The 26,517-nt window shown below is 33.7% G+C and overlaps 1 protein-coding gene across 2 annotated transcripts in view; it reads left to right on the top strand.

Moving 5' to 3' along the window:
- The window catches only part of ebo (exportin ellipsoid body open), a 119,102-nt gene that overhangs the window by 65,071 nt on the left and 27,514 nt on the right, over positions 1–26,517 (top strand). For both annotated transcript variants that reach the window (XM_085821020.1, XM_085821021.1), the window contains exons 14-17: positions 1,347–1,439; positions 1,620–1,767; positions 5,105–5,251; positions 19,597–19,786. In XM_085821020.1, coding sequence (XP_085677146.1) covers positions 1,347–1,439; positions 1,620–1,767; positions 5,105–5,251; positions 19,597–19,786 — 578 coding nt within the window. The remainder of the gene's footprint in view (positions 1–1,346; positions 1,440–1,619; positions 1,768–5,104; positions 5,252–19,596; positions 19,787–26,517) is intronic.

Here is a 26,517-nt window from a genome sequence, read left to right on the forward strand (position 1 = left end):
TTCAAATGTAAACATCAATGGCTGTCATCAAAAAAAGGCTTAGCGGCACTTAGACAACTTTAAAATTGTTGATAATTCTAAAAATATTGCATACAGATTTACTAAAGGCATAGAAACCTTAACCGGAAGATAAAAACAACATAATACAATCATTTTTAAAGCAAAAAATGTACAATTTACAAACATATAAGAGTAAAGAAACTGAGATCATTGAGCCGGGTAACAGAGTGGATATATATATAAATATATTTATATATGTTTGACGCGGCCGATTGCAACCAAAATACGAGGTGCACATCTACATGTTATTGCAGTCCTATATACAAAATTTCAACATTCTGAGGCTACTCGTTTTTGAGTTATGCGAGATACGTACGTATCGAAAATATCCATTTTGACCGCTATCGAATGCAATTTAACGATGTTTTTGCTTGATATCTGTACATAAGGACAGAATAAAATACTCTTTCCTTCACAAAAATTATAAAACTGCTTTAAAATTCTCTTCAGAATTAATGAATTGCATTCGATAGTGGTCAAAATGGATATTTTCATTGAAATATGCTGCCTGAAACTTTTCGCGATTACAATACTTCCTTTTTACTTCGTACAGTAAAAAGAAAAAAAGAAGAAGAAGAGGAAAGGGGGTGTAAGTTTGCACGTAAATAGGGAATTTGCCATCACAAAAAATTAAGAACTTGCCATCATTCCCCGATTTTGTAATGAAGCCTCCCCCCTCTCAAAAAAATGTTCTTTTCGCTAACTCCTTGTTCAGATGAATTATTTTGCATAAATTTGGAACGTTAAAGCAGTTTTATGAAGAGTTATTTAGAAAATTAGTGTTGAAAAAGTTAAGTAATTTGTGGACAATAAAAGTTGAAAATCCTTCATTTTAATATAAATATATAATGCTGAGAACCACTTTTATACTTTGATTAAAGGATTGAGTTAGCTCTTATCAGCATGAGTTAAATTTTGTTAATGTAATACTCCTTGAAAAATAGATTTAATAATAATTGTAATGATGAAATGTAATTGCTATTTTATAAATCAAGGTTTAATTTTGAGTCTGCGACTTTCTAATCTGGATCTTGAACATAAATGTGTTCTTGTGAAATTGTTCTATGCTATGAAAAAATGTAATTTCACAAACATGTCTTTTTATAATGAGAATAAGTTTGAGACAGAGGGAATTAGCAGTTTCTTAAGAAAAATGTTTTTATACTTATGATTAATATTATAATAATGATTGCAATCATGCATTTGTGTAAGGTTTTTATTTCTTAAAACTAGGTTTGCATATGCAGTTTTCTCTTAAATTTGAAGTTCTTTTCTTGTGTTTTTAGGCTATGTCATGCAGCAACATACAGTAACCGCCTGCGATTCTATGAAATGAAAACTGCAGCACCTTTGGTTTTAGAGATTGATTTTATAGAAGTGTAATTATTTTTTCCCTCTCTCATTTCCACTACTAAGTACTCTAATATTAAAAATGCATGTTGAATTAACCTGAAAATATGTGAAATTTATAAATATAATTATTATATTATAATTTATAATATTTATTTTTCAACTCCAAGGTCTCTGGAAATTGTTTCTTTATTTTCATATTTTTTCAGTCATGCTCAGATACTAGCTACACTGAAAGCTTTCTGTCATTGGCTAACACAATATAGCAAAGAAAACCCTTCTTTTCCAGAAGAAAATTCAGGCAATTCAATAGAAAAAGTTATTGCAGACATAGCAATAACAAATATAAAGAAAAAGGTAAAGTTTTACTGAAATAAATCTTCTTGTAGTTTATTTTAGTTTTTAAGGTTTGCATTTGCCTGTTTAAATGGCATAGTGATTAGGTGAGCCAACTGCGATACCGAAGGGCCCTGGTTCAAATTCTAGGGAAGGCAAGGATGTAAATTGTTTGTCCCATCATAAGACATGATGGTGGCCACCTATTAGCTGCCTCTGTAATAAAATTACCACCAATTCTGATGTTCTGGCAAGTAGTAGTGGCGAAAGCCTAAAAATGGCTAGTGCTCACCATAAAAAAAGTTTTACATTCGTATTTTCACAAAAAAATATATTTTGATTTCAAATTATTATTGCTAAGTACATTAGAAACTGAAATTGTATTATATTAATGTTAATTGGGCAATAACCCTTAGAGCTAAACATTTATGCTAAATTTATGTAAAGAATACATTTTTAGAATTTATATTTTATAGCTTATGTACATTATTTTTTAATGCTTTTTTTTACATTACATTTTTTATATTTTTTTAAGTCGCACTTTTTTCCTCTCTCAGAAATACTTTTGTACTTTATCCAGAGTCCATGCTGTACAATAGATAAAATATGAAAAACAGTGCTTATAAAATTTAAATTTTTTTTATTGTGTTGTTTGATAATCATACATATAAAATGAAATTAGTTTTATGAAGTTTCTAGTGGAATGCATAATCTTACTTACATCATGAAATGTTTATGCAAGAGGAATTCTGTTAAATATATGTCCAAATGCTGTGTTTCTGTATTTCACTGTTTCTTGTTATGCCATGTGGCCTTTTAGTTTTCTGTGTGTGCATTATTAAAGCTGGATCAATAAAATTCTGATTTGCAGTTTGATGAGTGTATGCATCTTCTTTCAAACTGGTGTATTGCATAACCAACTAATGTGTAAATACTATTAAAACTATTAGTCACATTATCTGTAATTACCTCCATTAAAGTGTTTGAATTTTGATTCAACCATTTTTGAAAAACACTTGCTTATTTTATTATAACTACTGCTGAGAATCTGTTTAGTTAATAACTTGACAGTATGTTTTTTTCCATTTGGAAAATAGATTTTGTTTTCGTCTTCTCTATTTTATTCTTTGCTCCTATTTTATGATTTCTTCTTTTGTTAAGAACTATGCATACAATTTTACATATGTAATAGCACAAAAGGTATTCTGAATTGTATGAAATGCTGAAGAGGCAAAATTCAGGCTAATTTTCTGTACCATTGCATGCTGTCATAAAAGTTATCTATCATATCAGGAGATAACATGCTAATGAAACTGGAAAAAGGCTGAAATTTTTAGTTCTTCAATTTCTAAAGATAATCATCCCAAAGATCATTTCCTCAAATTTAATATTGCATATTATCATCACAACATTCATCCTATTATCCTATTTATCTCCTCATCATAGTTGTTTTGCTATCATCACATAACTACAAATGTCATTGAATCCCTCAATAAGCTAATGCCTTTTTTCTAAAAGTGAAATTTCCATATTGTATGTTATGTATGAGTATGTGAACATAATTTCCATATACAATTTGCAGCATAAAAAGTTTTTTGATTATTTTGTTGGGAAAGGCAAGATTTTTATTCCTATCATTCTTTGAAGCAGTTCATTTGACTACATAGTGCAGGAACTGCAAGAAAGTTGAGATGAATGTAAGTTTCCAAAAAAATCCAGCAAAAAGTACTATTTTTTTCTGTTTGTTTAAGTGAACGACTTTGTTATTTTTGGACTTACTGCTTTTGGGTGAAGTGTTAAAGCTGTTATTTTTTAATAATAAGTAATATATTAAAATTTTTATAATAAGTTAAGCTTTATTTTTTATATTTTGTTAGCAGTCTCAGGCAAAAATTTTAATTTACTGGTTATTACTCTTCATAGTAGGTGCCAGAAGTAAGATAAAGATCCAAGATAGGAACTGTATATCGTAATATTTGACTCACCTTTTGTGGGTCAGTTTGAATTTTCAGTCTTGCTTAAAGCACCCAATGAGAGAAAGAGTTTACTGTAATGTAGAGTAAATTTTTCATTATTTAATTAAAAATGCACTACATAGTAATATAGCATACAGTATATTTTAGTACTACTTATTACTATTGATAATGTCTTACTGTGCCCAATTCATCAAATAAGTTACACATAATTTCTAAGTTTTATGAATATCCTGTTTAATGCAGCATTCATTATTATTTATATGTTGTAGAATATGTATGATATGTAGAATATGTATGATATATCGTATTATTTATGATATATCACCTGCAGATATGGGGGTACTACTGTAAGTGTATAAGATACATGCAACATTTGTTAAGGAGAGTTGAAATAATGGTATAAAGTATGTATCTGAATATTAACTGATAATGTACTAAATGGTTGCTAATTAATCGGTGTCTAAAATATGTGCTTTACTACAACAGCTTAACAATTGGCTTCATTATTGAACTGCTAATTATAAAAATAAAACATTAAACCAACAAATTAAAATTATCTTTTCACAGCTGTATAATTATCAGAAAAATACTGGTATTCAGAGCTTCCAACATTCCTAGTAAGACCAGAAGACTGCTTATTTTTGATCATGCCTACCAGTAAATTTTCAAATTTCCCAGTTTTTTTAATTTATTTGCATTTACATCATCTCCTTCAAATTAAGTTTTAGAAAAGCTGTTTATCACTAAGTTTCAGATTAAAAGGCAATGCTGTGAAGAAAATTTTCAAGATAAATTTTCAGAAAAAAAGATAAGCTAACAACGTTGTTGTCTCTTGATAAAATTTACTAAAAATTCTGTGTTTTTCTCTCATGATTTTCAGTATAAATTATTTAAATAATTTATATTCCTTCTGTTTAATCTGTTAAAATCTGTTCCAGAGATCTGAGAGGGTTTTTTTTTACTACCTAGTCTGGTATTCATCAGCTCAAAATTTTGAGAAAATTATGACATCAGATAAAATCAATAAGAGGCATTTAATTCCTTAATAAATTCATTAATAAGCACATACTTATTAATTCATTGTTCTGAATCTTTATTTAACACATTTTTCATCAAAATCATTCTGCAATTTAATGAATTGAGTAAAGTGATTTTAAGTCTAATTTGTCAATTTTGGAGTCTGTAAAATGTGTAAAATCCTCCCGATTTTCACAGATCAAGGTTGGCAGCTATGCCATATTCATTATTTTGCTTTTCATGGAAATGCTATTTATAATTAAAATATCATAATAATAAAAGTCAAAATATCTTGAACGCAAAAAATGTATTCTTGAATATAAAAACCTTTATTTTTTCTCTGATTATGCATATCTGTTATTTAGGTACCTGAGAAAGTAACCCATAGTGCTGCTCATCTACTGATATCCCTAACATGTACTGTTAGACCAGCTTTCCTATATCAGTTTCCGTTAGTTCAAGATTTATTTTCAGTTGTAGGGAAATTAGAACTAAGGTTTTTACCAATTGAGGTAAGTAATTTGGTTTCTTTCTTTTATGTCTCTTCTCACAGAATTTGTTTATAGCATAGAATTTGTCTCAATAGAATCTCATTGAATGCTTTTAATGTTGTAACAATATTTCCCAAAGTAATGAACTGTTCTATTTTTCAAAACACCACCTTTGTTCAGCAGTCTCTAATCATGCAACAAATGATATTCTAGATTTTTTTAATGTTACCTGTAGGCACTGACTGAAAATGAATAAAAACTTAAAAGTGTTTATTGCACTTACACTGCATCAAAATTATAAAGCATATCTTATGATATGGAGCAGTAACCCACCAGCAGCCAAGTGATACTGTTCCTGAATACTGGTAATTCAGTCCAGGCTTCAAATCCCGGCAAATGGACTGCCTGCATGGGTATTTTTGTAGGTTTTCCCATGTATAATGTGTATATGAGCCAGTTTCCCTTAGAAAATCCTCCGTAAAAGCATCCCTCCCCTTAGGCAGATAGTCCAGTCCTTTGCCATGATAAAAAAATAACGATATGGAAACTGTGAATTTGTAAAACATAGATTCCTGCCATATCATGTGCAACCCTGTGTATAGAAAGAATGTGCTGCTGAATATCTCTGCAATTATAGATTTGTGATCATGTTCTAGAATGTTTCTAGACTGGCACTTTATAAATTTTGATCTCTTTGAATAAAAAAATCAAACTAAGCAACTTGGGCTATTTAAGGAGTGTTAAGTAACACAATTTGATACGATTCTTGTAAAACTTTTTACTGCAGTATATATATATGTATAATCAGTAGAATGTTTAAATGCTTTTTTAAAAAAGTATTTAAGTAACTAATTTCATTCATTCACTTGTTCCTCAGTATCTCATTACTCCCTTTTGGATCAGGAACACTTCCTTGATCTTTTCAGTAACCACCAATAAGCAGTAATTCATACATTAGAAGGCTGTGGTGTAAATCATAAGATTTGTTTTAGACAGAAAATTTGTTACCCAGTTTTAAAATAAATATTGAATTTTAAAAAAACTTAAAGGGGATTGGTACCTTGAATCTAACAGCTAAATACAACGTTAGTGTTGTATTCCCCCCCCCCCATTTTGTGACTAATAATCTTCTTGTAATTTGACAATTTGCATAATTACCTTTAATCTGGGCTATCAGAATTCCTGAAGGTGTTGCTAGAAGGTAGTGGTATGTGTTTCAATGTATATTATGAATGTTGTATGTTTCAGTGTATGCTAAGAATTTTCACATCTATTTTTTTGTTTATGCATTTAATCTTTTCACAGCTGGCACAGAGATTTTTCTGTGGGCCTGTAGTCCTAAATGTCACATAAAAATTTTTTAACAATAATTATGTACCAATATTATTTCTATTCATTAAGGAAACAGAAAACTTAATTCTTAACTCTGCCTAAACCTCTTTGCCCTAAGTATATGTGTAACATTGTGTCCTAAAAAGGACTGACTATTTTTTAAATATAGCAGCAAGAAGATAGTGACAGTTTTTAAAGTCATTCTTACAGAATATTAACGTATGAGGTTAGGAATTTTCTTAGTATCCTTTCTTGTGTTAGTATCAGATTTCGCCAACAAATTGTGCTAAGCTACTGTAGTTCTTCATTCAAGTCTTGCACAGAAGGCAATGTATTGTTCCTGATATATTTGTCAGAACAAAAAATATTTATTGTAATGGAATATCACAGATTGAGTGAAAGTGCAACAGTAATGAGGAGGAGCTTCCAGTATAGATTTAATCTGAAGAATGTCGTGCATACTTATTTAGCAAGACAGCTGTATACAATATACTTGCAAAATTGCTTGGAAATATTTTCTTACAAAATCCAATTATAGCAACCTCTTTGCGTGGTAAAGTAAGACCCATTTTTGGAAAAGAAATATTGCAAGGCAGTATTAATGCAAATTATGCACAGTTTTTTTTTTTTTTTTTTTTGACTAAGCATGTTTTGATCTGGATGACTTTATCAATAAACAAAACTGGTGGATCTAGGGAAAGGAGAACCCTCGTAGGCATTCCATGATAACTGTTGCATAAAAAAAATATTGTATTGGCAGCTATTCAAAGAGCATATAAAAATCTTGATTAATTTGTGGACATTTTAATTCCTTAAACAGTTCATCCAAAACAGCCTGTGCAAGACCTCATCAGACTAGATTTCACTTTCGTAAAAGAATATTTTGACAATTGCATATTTGCATTACAACCCATGCACTTGAGAAGGGTTATATCACTGTATTGGCTACTCTTCCCAACTGATAATGGCCACTGCATCCATTGGATCTCAGTCCATGTGATTTCTTTCTTTGAGGAAACTTAAGGTTGTGTATTGATGGAATCGCATGTTGCTTGTTGAACTGGAACATACACTGCCCATCCAAACTAAAGGATAATGAGAAAAAAATATGCTTACTAAGTTAACCTTTTGCACTCAAGGCCTTTTACTCTCAGGCGAACCAGCAACTCAAGAATATTTTGGCTGTATTAGGGAAACATATTACAGGTACTTTAAAATACCGCAAAAAGTACTGCAGGTAAGAATATCTTATCACACATTATAAATAAATAGATAGAGTTCCAAAACGCTGTAGCGGCAGCACAGTGCACATAGAGTGAACGCATCAAACTTCCCGGGCACAGTAGCAGTGCCACTTGATGGACACTTCAAATCGGCTGGGTGCCGTAGCACCATCACTCAAGTCACTACTTCATACCTCCTGGGCACCATAGTGGTGCTACTTAACATTTCAAATTTCCTGGACGTCATAGCGGTACTGCTCGAGTGGGTGCTTCAAATCGACTGGGCTCTGTAGCAGTGCTGCTCGAGTGTAAAGGGTTAATGTTGTAACCATTGCCCAATACTGTCATTTTTTATATTAATTAAATACAGTTGACCAAAATTGCACTTCCGTGCGTACATTAGCGCCAGAAATATGCAAACTCAGTGAATGACAATGATGCAATAGACACATATTGGAATTCCAGTCTGTACTGTTGTTTAAAGTGAATGTGGCTTGTGAGAGTGATTAGTATTCCATATTTATGGCTTTAAGGAATCCTTTAAGTGAAGGTCGAAAGTGGTAAATGTTGTTGTTGATAATGCTGACTCATAGTCAGCCCAAGCCCACGAAATTCCTCGTAGCCAGGAGTGCAAGTTTATGCCTGTCGTTGGTAACAAGCCTTGAGCACCTTACAGGTGAGAGTGTGATTTAGCTCAGCTTTGCCACCAATTTTGATGGAGAGCACCCCAGGGAGATGGGTCTAAGGATCACCTGTGCCTCTTCTCCTACCACAACCTCTTGAGAGGACTTTTGGCTCGCCGCATCTTTAGAGTGCCCTCATGTGGCATGGGCAGTATACATTTACAAATATCTTTGTCTTCTCCTGCATTCAAACCCAGGCCTTTTGTCACGGCAGTCAGCGACACTAACCACTATACCGCCTTTGCGGCAAGAGGTGAATAATTGGTAGAATTGAGGGAAGTCAGATACAATTGGAGGTCACCCAAAATTTGAATATACCTCAAAGTTTCATAACAAGAGTTTGGAGCCACTTATTAAGTACTGGATCAGTTGATAGGTATCCTGGTCAAAAGCAACAACTGCATCAGAAGACCGTTTTCTGTCATTGTTGGCTTGAAGAAATTGTGAACCGACTCCAAGAGGTTTGGTTTTAGACATTCAGGCTGCTCGAATCAGCCATTCTACTGCTGCACAGAAGTTTTAAGGAGGTTGTACGGTATGCAAGGAGAAAAAAAAAAAAAAAGTGGTTTGTGTCTCACTCACTGCAGCTTTCAGGGGACCTGTTTAAACTGATGCTGTTGTCATGTTCAATGGAGCAATGATGTCTGAGCCCGAGTAATTTTTACTGGCGAGTCCAAATATAGTCTGAATAGTGATTCTACATGGGTTTTGATCTGGAGAGTGGAAGGAATGCACAACTTGCCGTCCTTTGTGCATAAAATATTGTGATAAGGTCATATAAAGGAAGAAGAAACTAAAACTTAATATGGACAAGGATGTCTCAAGAGTATAAGATGAATATTATTATTATTTAACTTTTATATGATTTCAATAGTTGTTAAGTTGAATGAATTGTTTTAAAAAATAAAATTAATGTTGACATTGTTTCAAACAGGCTCGAGAGCCACGTATTGCTCTCGCACGTAAAATGTAGAGAATTTGAATTTGTTTAAATGGATAGGTTTTTCTCTTGTTGATTGTATGTAGCCATTTTTTGGGGGCTTTCAATACAATTTTCATGCAGTGTTCCATCGTTAGAGTTCAACACCACACAGTTAAAGCATTAACACTACACCACAGCAGTAAATATTAAAAATTGGTGGCAGCATTTAGGGATTGTTCCTGAGAGAAAATTTAGGAACAGACTTTTTCACCTGTGAAATTGAGTTAACATTGTACGTTGTTTTCCGTACATCTCGTTGTGTGAGTGTTCCGGACTGTCGAATGGAAGTTCCAGAAAAGGCAGTATTGTAAAGGGCTTTATGTCAGCAGTCAAGACTTTCTTCTCTGCGCAAGAACGATCTAGTTTTAGGTGCAAGGACAGTTCGCGTGGTGAAGCCTCTTCAGAAAGTGACAGTGTGTCAGAAGGGACTGGCGGAGAAAGCGTGATCTAGTGCCGCAAAATAGTGAATTTTCCCGCAAAATAGTGAATATCCAAATTAGTGCCAGGAGAGTCATCAAAGGCGTCTTCAAATTGGTGAGTACCATTTTTGTGATTTTGGAGGAGTTATGCCAGTTATTCAAGACTAGGTTTATTTTGGATATAGCTCTGGGGATCAAAAGTTTTCTTGTGGTTATTGAAAGTTAGTCTTGTGGTTACTTCTGCTAATTGGAATTTAATTGTTTAGTCTATTGTTTTAGTAACTGTTTAAATTGTATGAAGTATTGTAATGGTATGCTTTAGAAAAATTTAGTTTTTAAATCAGTCCAGAGTTAGAGGACAATATTTATATATAGTTGAGTTAGCACAGGAAAAAGTTGCATCTTAATTAGCATTTTTGATATGTGTTTTATATGTAGGCATAGGTATTATCATTTAGTGTTGTAAGGCAAGTTCTGTTCAGAATTATTAGGGTATTATTCAGTTTTGGAGAGATAGACCTGTTGTTATTTTTGTGTTATTGTATTTTGGGATAGGTTATTTTTCTTTAATTTTCCATAATGGGTGAGTTTATGAGAAAATTTACTAAAACTCTGCTATTGGAGTTAGCAGAGGAGTTTGATACAAATGTGTCTCAGGCAAATAGAGTAAGAGAAATTAAGCAGGCTATTCTAAATGCCGAGTACTATGAAGAAGAAGCAGCGAAAAAATACACGGCAAGAATTTGGGCAGCGGGCTGAGCAGAAAAAAGCAGAAGAAATAGCTAAACAAGAGAGAGTAGAGCGTGAACGTGAACAAGAGAGAGCAGAACGGGAACAAGAGAGAACAGAACGTGAACGTGAACAAGAGAGAGCAGAGCGGGAACAGGAGCAAGTTTTTGAATTCAAAAAGTTAAAACTGATGAATGTGGTTCAGACTAATAGCATAACTTCCACGGTTACGACAGTTGAACAATCTAGAGAAAAAAGGGTTAATTTGAAAGATCTAGTACTGCGTTTTGAACCGCAGAATATAGATATTTCATTATTCTTTATGCTATTTGAGAAACAAGCTCAAAAAGAGAACGTTAATGAGATTAATTGAGTCTCGCAGTTAATTCCTTTATTACCTCACGATGTAGCTCAGTTAATAGTGAAAGAACGAACGGATAAAGGGGGTGATTATCATCATGTTAAGAAATTACTCATGCATAGATTCAAGCTTAGTTCTTGGGCACTAAAAACAAAATTTGAAGAATATTCTAGAAAAAACGGAATGTTATGGGTAAATTTAGTGTATGAATTAGAAGTGTATTTAGAGACTTGGGCTGGATTCAGTGGAAGTTCAAGATTTTGAAAGTCTTAAGGAACTTATGCTCACCAAGCAAAGAGCAAGCAAGTGGCAAGTCCCTCTAGAAATAAGAGAGCACTACTTAGACAATTGGGAAGAATTTAAAACAGCTTCTATTTTAGCAGAGAAATGCGACAGGTATGAGGCTTTGCGAAGAGATACGAGGAAGTTAGAACAGAGAGCGGGGTTAAAGAAACCATTTGAGAAAGATAGAGAGCGGTATGTAAATTCCAGTGGTAGTTATAATCAGTTGGTAGTGGTTATTAAAGAATTAAATCAGAGGAGCATAGAAAAGTGGAGGCTCCTAAAAAAAAAAAAAAAGCAAGTTTTCAATGAAGCAGGTTTCGAGAAACAGCGGAAAATAAGGTGTTACCAATGTGGAAAGGATGGACATATCCAACCTAACTGTCCATTGCTGGAAAAGAATAAGGCTAATCTGGTGAATGATCTAGGAATGGAGAATTTAGGAAAATGTTTTGAGCCATATTTCAAGACAGCAGTAATTAATGAGATAGAAAGAGAATATCTGAGAGTTACTGGAGCTGGAATAGATCTGTGTAATAGTACTTGGATTCATACTAGTGACTTATTAGTATACTGTATGATTTATTAATATACATAAACTGTATGGGTGAAACAGCCTTTAGACACGATGTAAATGCTTACCCTTGGCGAAAGTCACCATTGAAGGTGATTTTGGTGTGGTCACCACAAAGGCAGCAGTTACTCCAGTAGAGTTAGATAAAGAGTACTATTTATTAGGAAATAAAACTGCACAGTTGATTGAGGAAATTAGGGAATGACCGGTTCTCTTGAATGTTGTGGAGACTCGTAGTCAGGCGCATGTGCACAGTTTAGAGAGAGCGAGTACAGAAGACTTAGATTCCAGATCGGAAGAAGAGAAAGTGAAAGGGTTTTGAATAATGAGCATTTGGAAAAAAGGAAGTAATACGGAGTAACCAGTAATACTAGTAATATGGAGGAGGCCATTAAAATTCCAGACATCAGTTTAGAGGAAAGGTCTGTGATCCCTAGTTCACATGAAAATAAATATTTACTTATGTCTGTTTGTGTTGCTTCCAAATATCCTGATTCCATTCCTGTACAGAATTTAAGCTCTAAAAGTGTGATTCAAGCCTTGATACAAATCTTTTCTAGATCAGGTTACCCTAAGGAAATTCAGTGTGATTTGGGTAGATCGTTTACCAGTGAACTTACATCTGAGTTTTTTAGCAAGTTTGGAATTAAGGTGTATCATTCTTCTGTGTGTCACCCTCAAAGCAATTCTGTTAAAAGGTTGCATCCCATTTTGAAAATGGTGTTGAAGGCTTTCTGCTGGAAAATCAGGAAAGATTGGAAAGTAACTAGTGTGATTACTGAAACCAACTATACCGTCGAAATTCCGGGTAGGCGTAACAGTGATACTATTTATCATGGAAATTTGATTGAACCTTATCATCAGTGCCCAGTGTTTGAGAATTTGATGAAAGAGGAAGTCGTGGAGGATATCGAGGTAGAAGTTGATATTTCTTCTCTTTTAGCTGCTCCAACACAGATAGATTTATGGAAGCGGATAATTGTCGTAAATGGAGGCCCACCAGCGACTGAACGGTAAAGACGCTGAACACTGGTAGTTCGGTCCAAGGTTTGAATCCCGCGAACAGGCTGGCTGCATGGGTGTTTTTGTGGTTTTCCCCGTGTGTAACATGTATACGAGCCAATTTCCCTTAGAAAGTCCTCCACGAAGACATCCCTCCCTTTAGGCAGATAGCCGTCGTGTGCTTTGCCATAACTGAATAATCCTAATCCAACCCAATAGTCGTAAATGACTTTTGTAGTGTTTTTGAATTATATTTTTGTAGATTCAAATTTGTTTGCATCGGGTGTTTCATTTTCAAAACAGTTAGAATCAAATGTATTATCTTAACTATTAGACTATTAGCATTATGTAGAATTTGAGGAATGTACTTTGTATGAGGCAGACATTAGGAAGAGTTTAAATCTTTTTGTTGTATTTTTGTGTTTATGTTATCTAGAAATAAGTGCAGGGTAATGTAACTGGCTTCTCTGTTATCACTTAAATGGTTACCACTTGTGTTTTGAAAGCTGGGAAAAATATTTAGAATTTTTCTTTCCATAGTCAAGAAAAATTCTTTTATGAGGGGAGGAGTTGTGATAAGGTTGCATAAAGGAAGAAGAAACTGAAGGAAGAAACTGAAGAACTTAATATGGACAAGGATGACTCGAGAGCATAAGATGAATATTATTATTATTATTTAACTTTTATACGTTTTTAAGAGTTAAGTTGAATTAATTGTTTTAAAAAATAAAATTAATGTTGGCATTGTTTCAAACACAGGCTCAAGAGCCACGTATTGCTCTCGCACGTAAAATGTAGAGAATTTGAATTTGTTTAAATCGATAGGTTTTTCTCTTGTTGATTGTATGTAGCCATTTTTGGGGGGCTTTCAATAAAATTTTCGTGCGGTGTTCCATCATCAGATTTCATTGGAGTTCAACACCACACCGTTGAAGCATTAACACTACACCACAATATCTTATTTCTTTGACCGCTTTTTAATGGTTTGAGCTGGATTTGTGACAAGTAGCCATGTGCAAAATGTCTTATGGTGCTGAATTTCAGCACTCCAAATTCCTCCCCAGACCCTCCAGAAGCTGAAAAGAGTGTTTTTCAGAAGAATGGCATGCAGTTCCGCAAGACGTGATCAAGACTTTGGTAATGTCTATGGAATCAAAATGTGAGGTATGCGTATCTGTCTGAGGTGAAATTTTTCCACAAGAGTAACTTAATTTTTCCATCATTTTCCAATTTCCATAAATTGGTTTAAATTTCAATATTTTGCAAATAATCAACTGCTAAAACATAGTAATTTATATTAAATAATGCTGTGGTACACATTTCTAGTAATAATTCTTCATTAAGTATCAGTTATGTTTTATTTCTGTCATTTTCCGTTAAGTTTAATGACCAGTGTACCATCAGTCATTATGTGAAGCCATTCCGGTAAAAACATTTCAAAATGCATCTGTTAAATTTGTACCTCGCCTACAACAAGTGATTGCTGCAAATGGTGGACATTTAACCCTCTCAGCATTACAGCCGGAAAATACCGCACAGAAAGCTGTCTTCCATATTCATTATACATGAAAATTTCTGCTAGCTGTTAAATGTATGTGATTTTGGTTTGGATGTATATTGGAAGAAAAGGAATCAAGGTACAAAATGAGATAGTCATTTTTTAATTAAAATCAAGAAAATATCACTTATTCATGACATTTTGAGAAACTTTTAAATTTCAGGGCTAAACCCGTAACACTCGGAGGGTTAAAGAACATTGTGATGCAATTAATAAAAGTGTTCCAATGACTGACGATTTCAGAAACCAAAGTGCCATAAATTGGTGACATTTAGTGCTAACATATAGAAGCCTACTAAAAGCATTCATGATCTGACACATTAGTTTCTTGCATCACACTAGAGATTCTTAATTAAAACAAAATGACTTACCTTTGGTGAGTTCAAGTTCTTGGATGCCAGACTGATATCACGTTGGATCAATCAGGATCTGCCGGAACTTTTGTGAATTAACACGTTGACGCCGGCCTGACCCACCAGTGAGTGATACTTGTCCGTTCTGTGACCACCCCACAGAACAAGACAGGTTTGATTTCAGTTTTTAAATAAAAAAAATCAAATTCTGTTACAGAGGGAGATGCTTCTTGCTCTGTCATATAATGTTTCTCATAAATTTTTGGATTTCCAAAGCTCATAGAGTTCTCAGTCTGTTGTCATCAGAATCATGTTGTATAATTTTTAGCAGATTATCCTGCATCTCTGATCTCCATTGTAGAAAGAAGGCCTATTGCTCTTTCCTTTCAATCTATCATCGACTTGTTGAAAATTCTATAAATCCAGGTAACCTTTTTTACAATTTTGTTGTATAAGGAAAAGTCATAGAAATTTTTGAGAGTTTCAGCTTTAGTTGTTGACTTTACTAATTACCGGTTTCATTTGCCTGAAATTTGTAGTTTCAGTACCCCAGTTTCTTAAAAGTTCCTTTTACTTTTTTTTTTCCTTCCCACCACAGGGATGTGTCTAAAATACCCACAGTACATGCTTGTTGAGGTAAGGTGAGGTTCAGAATATGGGCACATGGTTCTATTCATCTGCATGATTTAAGGATCTAATTTCATTCATTTTGTCATTGGCAAAAGTAGCCCACATTTCGTCATTCTTAATCCAAAATAGCATATTTACAGGGTTTGTAAAGCCTTTAAAATTTCTTAGGCTTTTAGAAAAGGAATTTGGCTCTTTAAAGTCCTTAATTTTGGCTAAAATCAGCAAAAGGTCCTTAATTTTTGTCATCTGACATTTCTGTTTGTTTTCTACAACAGCCATTTTGAGTGTAAATTAGTACTTCGGAGGAATACTTTATGAAGGTTCATTGACAAACATATATTTGATAGGTTATAATTTGAATTTCTTCCTGCTTCTAAAAGCAGGGTGGGAAAAAATAAAACTGGCCCAGAAAATGTTTATAGAATTTACACAGAACTCACCATTTTTGATCGATAGGAGAACTCCCCATTACAGAAAATGCTGGAATCGGCTTCAGTTGATGTCGATGCAGCACTGTGCTCAATGTATCAAACTGTGAGACTCATATAGCAGCTTTGTCTGAGGGATAGGAGCAATATCGTTTTCAGTGTTCTGCTATAGCTCTTCTAGTGTTTGAGGATTATTTGAATATACCTGACTCTTCAATTTGCCCCACAGGTAAAAATGAGATGATGAGAGATCAGGCGATCGAGCTGGCCAGGAGATTGCATTTCCTGTGCTGATTATCCTCTCCTCACCAAGCACTTCATGCACTCATGACAAGGTGGTCATGGTGCTGTGTTCTGTTGCTCTGTCTTGCTGAAAATATCCATCTTCTCTGAGTTGAACGACAAATTGATTAAAGTGATTCCAGACATACCAGTTAGCACTAACAATTTGGTGAAAAGAATTGTGTTATGATGCAGAATCCAGGAATTGTGCACCAACTACCAAGCTTGAGATTATGCAGCGGCTCTTCAAAGAATTTTCTGATCCATAATAGTGCATGTTATGTGAGTTCACACAACCTAACAGACTGAACCAGGCCTAATCTGAAGAAATGAAAAACTGAGGATCCAAAAAGCCTGTTCCGCTTCACTCAGAAACCACTGGCAGAGCTCAATCCATGCAAGTTTGTCTGGAAGCTTTATCTCATGCACAAATGTAAATTTGTAAGGATACAGAGGCAAGTTCCTTTTGATAATGTTTCAACAATATGATCTCTGAATCCCTTATTGTGCAGATAAACAGTGTTGTGGTGTTGTTGGACTTTGTTCCAGGCTTTCTGTCACTCGATCAGTGTTTTCTGGTGTTCGAATTCTTTTTGATAGATATGGTTTTTATTTGCTACAGAGCGCATTTTGTGCCATTTTGCCTCCATGTCTTGCATTGAAGACTTTGCTGGAGGTTTTGCTAAAAGCACTTGACTTCTTAAACTCTTGTGCAAACAGTTCCACACAGGTTTTCCATGAATTGGGCTTTGCATAACCCTCTCCAATGAACACACACTGTTTTATCTTTAGCACCATTTTGTGTTGCATTCAACTGGTCATTAAACATATCTGCACCTCTCATTCGTTCAAATGTAAGCATAGCGAAGAATGCTGGACTGAACATGTGCAGGCATGTGACAGCAACTGATGGTTACATCTACGTCACCAGTGGCCATTTCAACCTCTTTCTGTAAAGTGATGTTCTGTTCATGAATAAAGGTACATTCTGTGGGAAAAATCCAATTATTTTTCCTGTTTTATTTTGGCCATCCCATATAATCGATTCTTACTTCTAAATATATGCGGTGCGATACTCAAGATTATGGTCAAGAAATGAAACATAAACATTTTGAAATAATTTCTTATAAAATATTACATTAAAAACAACTTTTCTTCTTGGGAATATGAATTTTTTTAATGAATGATGCTAAATTTGGCAACATTTTGACATTTTGGCGATTTTAGGATACATTTGCGTATAAAATGTTTTATTTGTGAATTTTCCAACAATTTTTTTTTACAAACATAATAACATTGTTAAATATAATTAAAATAGCTAAAATTGTTGGGGGTTGTGTTGGATGGGGTCCTATATCATGTAACATTGATTTATTACAAGGATTAAGTTACACATGGGCATAACATATCACTTTAAGTTTTACAGAGCAGGGTTCTCACACAACCTAACTGGTTCATCACTTGGCCTTTACTGAAAGTTTTTCTGGCTACTCAACAGAGGCATTGTACTCTTATTGCTAGAGTAAGTCCACTATAGTTCATGGTATCAGGAGCAATTATATAATATACTAAAAGTGTATTTAAGAAATCACATTAAAATAAAAGATTTTTACCTTCCCCTGTCATCTTTATAAAGTGGCATTAGTTTCCATTTTCACTACTGAGGAATGTTTTGAGTCTGGTAAATAAACAATATAATAAATGCTATAAAACAGTTTCTGAAACACTTCTTAACAAAAGTAAAAAACTATTGTCATTATTTTAAAATTAATATCATTTGTCTTCTTTTATATTTTTTTTTTTTTTTTTCATGATAAGAGTGTTTTCCCATGTAATTATCTCAGAATTGTAATTGAACTGAATCAGAACTGTAATTGAATGAAGAAAATGATATTCAATTTTCAGTATCTTAGAATAGTACCGAAAATTGAATATCATTTTCTTTATAAAATAACACACTCTTCTCTGACTTTTTTCTCCCAAATATCTTTTTACTTTTATAGAATTGGCAGGGAGAATTTTTCTTTTGGATTTTAGATCTTGTATCTCAAAAAGTTAAATAGATTTGAAGGCAAGATTTATTGACTTAAGATTCCACAAAAATATGACAAAATGCAAAATGTCTTCATGGTATCTACACATAATGAAGGCATTTTACTGCAAGTTTGTGATGAATTTTTTACTTTTTGGAGAATTTTGTTCGCGAAGTACAAAATTAATAGATTCATTCTGAAATGTCACTGGAATTGCTGGAATACTGGAATTGCTTTATAATAATGATTGATAGTATGTTACATTTTCACAAGCATTGTGCAGTTCCATGAATAAACCACACCTCCAGGTTTCCCTAACGGAAGAAGTCACAGGTATTGAAGTCCAGCGAATACAGTGGTCATTACCCGTTGGGAAGAATAGCCAATATTGTGGTTTCTAGCTACAGGGGTTAGTGTCATGCAGTGATGCAGTTTTCAAAATATACCTTTCGTAAAGTAAAAATTACTTCAGTCTGAAAGTTCTTGCACCAGGCTGTATCATGAAAGCCTTTCTTTTAATATGTTTATTTTAGCTCTATTTTTCTATTTTTTATGAGAAAAATGCATGTAAAGGTGCAAGAAATGTTTCTTATCTTGTCACATTTGTAGAAAAGCATTTGTAGCACATCTAGCATTTGTAGAAAACAAAATTTTTATTAATAAAAAAATTGGAAATTGACAATCTTAAAGATTTATCTTACACACAAAGCTAGCATTAGGCATTTTACTCTGTCCATCCTAAATTCTGCTGCTCATTGCCTGTTCTAAATTCTAAAAATTTTGCCACCCCTATATTTTATTTCTTGGTGCTACATTAAATTCTAAAAAATTCTGTTACTGGCCCTATTCATATATCATTTCATATTTATTCTCAATGGTCATATCACTAAATAAATAAAATATAACAGTTTTTTTCAATACGTTCTAAATACATGCAGTTTTTTAGAATAGAAGAAATCTTCAGCTATGTACAAAGAATCTAAAATAAAGAGGAAACTTGCTGAGAAAGAAACTGTGTACATAAACAGAATGAAAATTGTGCTTCAAAGGTATACTGTTGAACCATTAGCAGACTAGGAAATGTAGCAGAGACTAATGGCAACAGTTGTTTGTGTATTGACACAAATAAACTTCGAAAAGATGCTGAAGGAAAGGCACTTGATATAAATTAGTTAAAATGTCTGGAAAATTTTCAAATTAATAAAATGCATAAATATTTTATTATGTATTATTGCTACAAAACATGTATGTTTTGTAGCTCAATATATAATTATCTTAATATAATTTTAGAATCAGTATCAAAAAATTATTTATGTACATTATTAATCAAATAATATATGACACAGTATGCTTTAGCAAGAGGTATGCATTAAAAGGATACATTTTTAATGATTGTTTATGTAAAAATAAATATTTGGTACTTTAAAACAGAACACATTGTTTGTTTTGTTTTTACATTTATTGTTCTTATAAGTTTTCTTTTTTCCAATTATAGACTCAGCTTGTTGTTTACAGATCTATGTCAAATGTTTTAGTCTTACCATGGCCAAACATACCGGATGCTCAGCAGCTTTGGCAAATTCGGTCATCACGACACGATGCTCTTATTCAGTCTCTTTGCGAGCCGTTAAAATCTTCTTGTAGCAATCCAACATTCTATCAAGATAAAATTATGCAAGAGCATGGTATGATTTCTTATTACAAAAAAATCCTTATTGGTTAATTAAAGTGACTTGGCAATTTTTTTTTTTTTTTTTCTAATATATATCTTTAATACTGTTTTGTTTCAGATATTATTGTTCATGAACATCTTGTATATACATCTTGTATATTTTAGGTGTTTCAAGACTAATGGACTTAACTTTAACCTTTTGTAGATAAAAGAGAAGTTTTGCTTACATAATTATAGAGGAGATTACCACATATACACCACAGCCATCTATCTGCAACAGGCTTAAGGGTAACAGAACACATTAAAACTAAATTATTTTAATAACAGTACGTATGGTCTTGCCTTAAGTGATTAGGTGCTGAAGGGTACTTTCTATTTCCCCATGCATCCTTTTTCACAATATAGATACCTGATGTTGTCCTTTCTACTCATTCATATATGAATTTATTCCAAATTACTCTTGATAGTGCATGAACCATGACCTTAGACAGGAATATCGCATGAAATGCTATATGTCTGGTCTTGCAAAAACAAGGTCACTGAAATCACAGACATGGTTAAATGTGTATATGAAACAAGTTCCTCTTGGTAGTATATCCAGCATGATTCTTCAAAATGTGAAACTTTCTCCTTCTTTAGAATATTAGGGCTACACTACAGTGAATACCAAATTAAAAATAGTAAGCATATTAGAAATTCTAAGGATAAGAAACTATTGATTTAGCAGTGACATATTTCATCATCAGCCACCATTTTGTCAGTTTCATTTTCACAATGTATAACATTTTAATACAAATCACACTTACTCAAATCTGAATTGTGCTGATGCTGTTTTCTCGCTAATGCAAAAAGAATGATGACAGTACATATAGAAATTGCTTATGTTTTTATGTTACAAAAGAGAATGAGGATATGAAACACTTTCAAGTAACTTTTATCAGGTGACCATACATTGCATGATGACAAGTGTTTTTAACACCCCTAAAGTTTGTTTTATTAGTTTTGAAACACCCTGTATATGTACAAGGTATTCCTGAAACGTTTTATTTCTGTTACTACTGAAATGTATATACTTTTTATCACAGATTTTCATCCTGATTTTTATTAAATGTTGGAAACATTACTTTTATGTATAGATTGTACTGATTTTTAGATCATATTTTTCAAATTCCTTACTGTATAGGAATTTTTATATTTAACATGTTTAATTTTATTTCAACAAAACTTTGACTTATCTGTCTTACTTATCCAAAAAAGAAACAATGTAGGTATAAAAGATTAAAATGATACAAAATGACCAAAGATTTATTGAAATGAAAATAAAATAAATGAAATTGCTGCTATCTGCACTGAACTATTGACATTTGGAATATAAAAGTTTAAGATAATATGGAAGTAAAAAGAGTATTAAAATTTAGTTGCAAAAATAAATAAACTAGTCTTTATTTATTGAATTCCAATATTGCAGTCTGAGCATCTGCTTGAATAAGAGTAATTAGGCATCACATAATAGTTGCTCTTATTGGTCTTTTCAACTTCTCTCAACTATGGGATCGATAATGAAACATTTCATATGTCCAGAATATCTGTGAAAATTTTAGCAATTACTGCAGAAAATTGATTATATATATAAAGAGGTGCTCATTTAGTTTTCTTGAATGGATTTTTTTGCTCCATCCATGAATTGATAATTTTTTCTTTGTTTTACTTTATGTGAGCTATGTTAGTGTTTTTGGAACTTTCATTATTATCTACAACATATGCATCAATTTATGCACTCGACTATCACCTTCTGTTTGAGGAAATTGGTTGCTTCTTTTGTACACTGCTTTCATTTAAAACAATGTTCTCATCATCATCACTGTCATATAAAAGCAAATTTTTAGAGTCTCAAATTCATTAGGACCATGCATGCTAAAAGTTCTTCTTCGTTGGCCATATTTGGAATAAAATATAAATGGGAAAAAATTTAATTGCATATGTGACAGCTATTTCTCTTTCAATAATGAAAGCAATTAGACACAAAAATTATATTAAATCATAAATGTTTAAAATATAAGGATTTCTTTTAATCCCCTCCCAAAAAAAGAGGGGGGGAAAAAGATTTACCCAAACAGTCACACATACACTGACTACCAATAAGTATTTGGACACCTATGCAAATGACGATATCTGCGGTCCTTAGGTATGTCACGGTCTCCGCCGATATATGTCGTGTAGGAAACAGCATCGGCTTTAGTCGCATGCAAGATGCCTCGCAGTTCAGAGCTCTCTGATTTCGAGAAAGGTATAATTATCGGCTATCGCAAATGTGGCCGATCCTTAAGGGACTTATCTAGAGATCTGAAGTACCCAAAATCGACAGTGGCCTATGTGATTAAGAAGTGGAAGGTGAGCGGTGATTGTCGGAATGTGCCCCGAGTCGGCAGACCAACGAAACTGGGAGATAGAGACCTACGAGTGCTGTCCAGAGAAATTCGGAAGAACCGCACCCAACCGATGGCCCTTATCCGTGAGGAGTTTCAACAGGCATCCGGGAGTAATGTTTCAATGAATACCATCCGAAAGGAAGCACACCTGCTTGGTTTTCATGGTCCTGAACCTGCCCATAAGCCTTTGATCACAAAGTCCAACCGCGCTGCTCGGTTAATGTGGTGAAAAGCACATCGAAATTGGACCGTAGATCAGTGGAAACGGGTTCTTTGGAGTGATGGATCAAGGTTCACCTTTTACCGTTCGGATGGCAGTGTCTGGGTCTGGCGTCTACCTGGAGAACGTCTCCTGCCGGAATGCATTGTGCCAACAGTCAAGTTCGGCGGAGGTGGAATTATGGTCTGGTGGAATTATGGTCTGGAGGTGGAATTATGGGGTGTTTCTCCTGGTATGGGCTGGGACCCTTGGTCCCCATTCATGATAAGCTCAACTCCGATGCCTACTGCACTATTTTGGATGACAATGTGCTTCCTACGTTGTGGCAGTTTTACGGGTTGGACCCCTGTTATTTTCAGGACAACAATGTCATGTTTCGACGTTAACCAAGGATTGGAATGGTGCCAATGGAGTTTATCGAATGGACTTGCCTGCCCAGAGTCCAGACGTGAACCCTATCAAGAACCTCTGGGACGAGTTGCATTGCCCAATTCAGGGGTGCACTACCCGTGCAAAATCGGTGAAGGAACTGCTATGTTTTCTCCAAGCCGAGTGGAAGAAAACACCACTAGCTGTCATACAAAGACTTGTGGAAAGTATGCCCCGGAGGGTCCACGCTGTAATTACCTCTCGTGGAGGTAATTACAGCATGGACCAACTATTGATTTTGAATAAAGTTAGTTTTTCTTTTCTATCACAGGTGTCCAAATACTTATTTGTAGTCAGTGTAGATCATCAGTTTAAATCTGGTAAGATGGCATGCAGAAATTATAAAATTAAAAATATGAAACTATAATTTATGAAATAAAGAACAATTATGATCTAAAGGGTATCAAAATTTACAAAAAGAAAAAGCTTAATATTTATTTGTTTACTTTATTAAACATTTCTTTCAATGTAAGTTGTTCAGGTTGCTTCGTTTCATGTGATAATACTTTCTCTTTAATTCTATTAAACAGACGTAATTTCTTGTTTAGTTACGAAGTTCCGCTGTTCAAGTCCTATAATTGCTGTGTCGAGTATACCGACTAATTTGTCAATCAAAATTTCTTTGTTTTCAATAACCTGTGTGTCACTTTCTTCACTATCGGAAGCGAATTATAATGATGAGGAACTTAATTTAAATCATATCAAAGGACGGAGTACATCGAGATGAAATACTACATTTAGTAAGGAATTATAAGCCAAATAAAATAAAAACATCTGCCGTGAAAATAAGGATAGTGCTGACAGATCAACTTCCAATTCATTGCGCGCCGCGTCGTTTCTCTCCCAGAGCAGCGTGAAATTGATAAACATATTTCGGAATGCCTTTGATCACAAAGTCCAACCGCGCTGCTCGGTTAATGTGGTGCAAAGCACATCAAAATTGGACTGTAGAGATTAGTGGAAACGGGTTCTTTGGAGTGACGAATCAAGGTTCAACCTTTACCGTTCGGATGGCAGGGGCAGGGTCTGGGTCTGGCGTCTACCTGGAGAACGTCTCCTGCCAGAATGCATTGTGCCAACAGTCAAGTTCAGCAGAGGTGGAATTATGGTCTGGGGGTGTTTCTCCTGCTGGGTTCGTACGGTCCTTAAAAGTCCTTTAAAAGTCCTTAATTTTTTCAAAAATGATTTTTGGTCCTTAAAAGTCCTTAATTTTGGCCGAAATGAATAAATGGTCCTTAATTTTGCTCATTTGACATTTCTTATCATTTCTAATGATTGCCATTCTAAGTGTGAATTAAGATTTCTCATGAATATGGAATTAAAATTACACGGCTCTTAACCAATCTGTTGGTGGATTTGCGTTGCAAACGATAAAAAAAACAATTAGCTACCCGAACGAAAGTATTGGTGTCTGATTGGCTATTCACCCAATCTTTCGAAACAGGTGTTATCCATAAATTTAGGCAGATTGTGACGAAAGCGTGAAGCCGGAAGTTCTTTAAGAGGCGAAAGTGATGATGAAGGTGCTCGAGAAAAAAAGGGGAGGATTCTGAAAATATTTGCCAAAATTAGAGCAATCCCAACCTGGAAGCCCACAACCCTTCCGACGCCAATAGGAACGAGATGCCTGGAAAGTGCATTTTCAATAAACTGTGGATTCATCAAGCTGACTACAAAGACTGGATATTGATAGATGGCAATCCTTAAATGTGGTCTTTGTGTGAAACAAATTGAAATTTCTGTAATGAGAGAGTCAGCGCTGAAAATTCACATGAAAATTAAGTTTCGTTTTATCATTTCAATTTGTTTTTACACGGTTTTGCTTAGCTTAATTTCTGTGTTTGTTTCAATTAAGCCATAAATTAATTTTTTATCACCTTCTACAGAGTTTATTCTCTTTTGCACATATAGTAATATGTATGGGATATCGGGATTATGAGTTTATTTCTGCAGAGGATCTGTTATCGATTTCGCGGGAAATCTGTTGGCTCCATTTCAATTTTAGGTCGCCAAGGGCAAATTCGGTAACGCTAGCCGAGAAAAAGTGAAGTTTGGAAATACGTTTTGAAGCTTCAATAGACAATTAAGTATTTAGTTTAAACCTATGTTGATGATAGTAATGCATAATTTTTGTTAATGGCGATACAATTATTAGTTGAAAATAACTAACTAACTAAAAAATTTTTAATATTTTTAAAGCTGAAAACAACTAATTGAAATTAATTTTCCTGAATTAACTAGACGCAAAATTAACTTTCATGAATTACTAAAGTTATTGGGTAGAAGTTTAACTGAAAATATACATTCCGTATTATATATATAATATATTTATACAGTACAAAGTCCGAGGTCTGGACTCGTCGGGACTTCGGCGATCCCAGATTTGTGATTTTTTGGGATATTAGATCATTTTAAATCTACTAAGATGGCACATAGAAATTATAAAATTGAAAATATGAAATCGTGATTTATGAAATAATGAAGCATTTATGATTTAAAGGGTATCAAAATTTACAAAAGAAAAAAGCTTAATATTTATATGTTTACTTTATTAAACATTTCTTTCAATGTGAGTTGTTTGATTTGTTTTCTCTGCTAATACGGTAGACTAATACTGTAAACGTATAATTTCTTGTTCAGTTATTAAGTTCCATTTTTCAAGTCCTGTAATTGCTGTGTCGAGAATTCCGAATAACTTGTCAGTCAAAATTTTTTCTCGTTCAGTAACCTCTCTGTTACTTTCTTCACTATCAGTAGCTGTATTTTCTGGATTTAGAACTATACTACAGATTTCTCCCTCCGTTAATTGATTGATGATCGGGGCATTTTCATCGCGATAAAAAACTTCTGTTTAACTTCCCTAAATTCTGCCGCCTGGTGCGGCCATGCGAGCTCTGGCGCTGGTTCTGGCTTTATGTGAATAACAAATCAGTTATTCTTAAGTCAAATAGCACTAAATATAATCGTTTGTCCTATGAGTATCATTAACAAAATCTATTTTTAGCATAAGGAAAGAAATTTCTGCTAAATCTCCCCTTGTCAACATTAAGCTTAAATCTGTAATCGGATAATACTCTGTTATTTGGCGTTGCTGCATGATTCATCACTCAAGTTGTCATCTGTTGATAAACATGCGGTGATGAAAGCAAAATACAATAAATAATGATTCGCGATTTCGGCATCAAGGATATAAAATATTAGTTGGTGTAAAATTAACAAATGTTTTGGTTTGAGATTATGCCAAGCAGATACACAGCTATGGAGTCAAGTTACTAATCACACAAATTTATGCTAAAATAATTATTTCTTCAATAATGAGATATTTTATTTAGTGCCAAACTGAGATCAAGAATCGGGATTTCCGACATGTTTTTTTATGATGAGGAAAAAAATCTAATGCGCGTGCATAAAGCATACCCCTTTCCTTCAAAAAAGCCCTAAAAAATTGGTTGGTGGTGGCTTTGAGGTCCGGATTTTAGATCATTCCAGATATTGGATGTCCGGATCTCGGACTTTGTACTCTCTCTCTCTCTCTCTATATATATATATACATCTTTCAAAATATAACTTACCAGTATGTATTCACTCTTTTAAAATAATTCTACTTTAATTAAACTTAGGAGATAATATAATCAATTAATCAATATTGTTTAGGAAATAAATTAT

Source organism: Stegodyphus dumicola, chromosome 7 (genome assembly GCF_044657685.1).
Source record: "Stegodyphus dumicola isolate Sdum_Otavi_A_Nest chromosome 7, ASM4465768v1".
Classification (NCBI taxonomy): Eukaryota; Metazoa; Arthropoda; class Arachnida; order Araneae; family Eresidae; genus Stegodyphus; species Stegodyphus dumicola.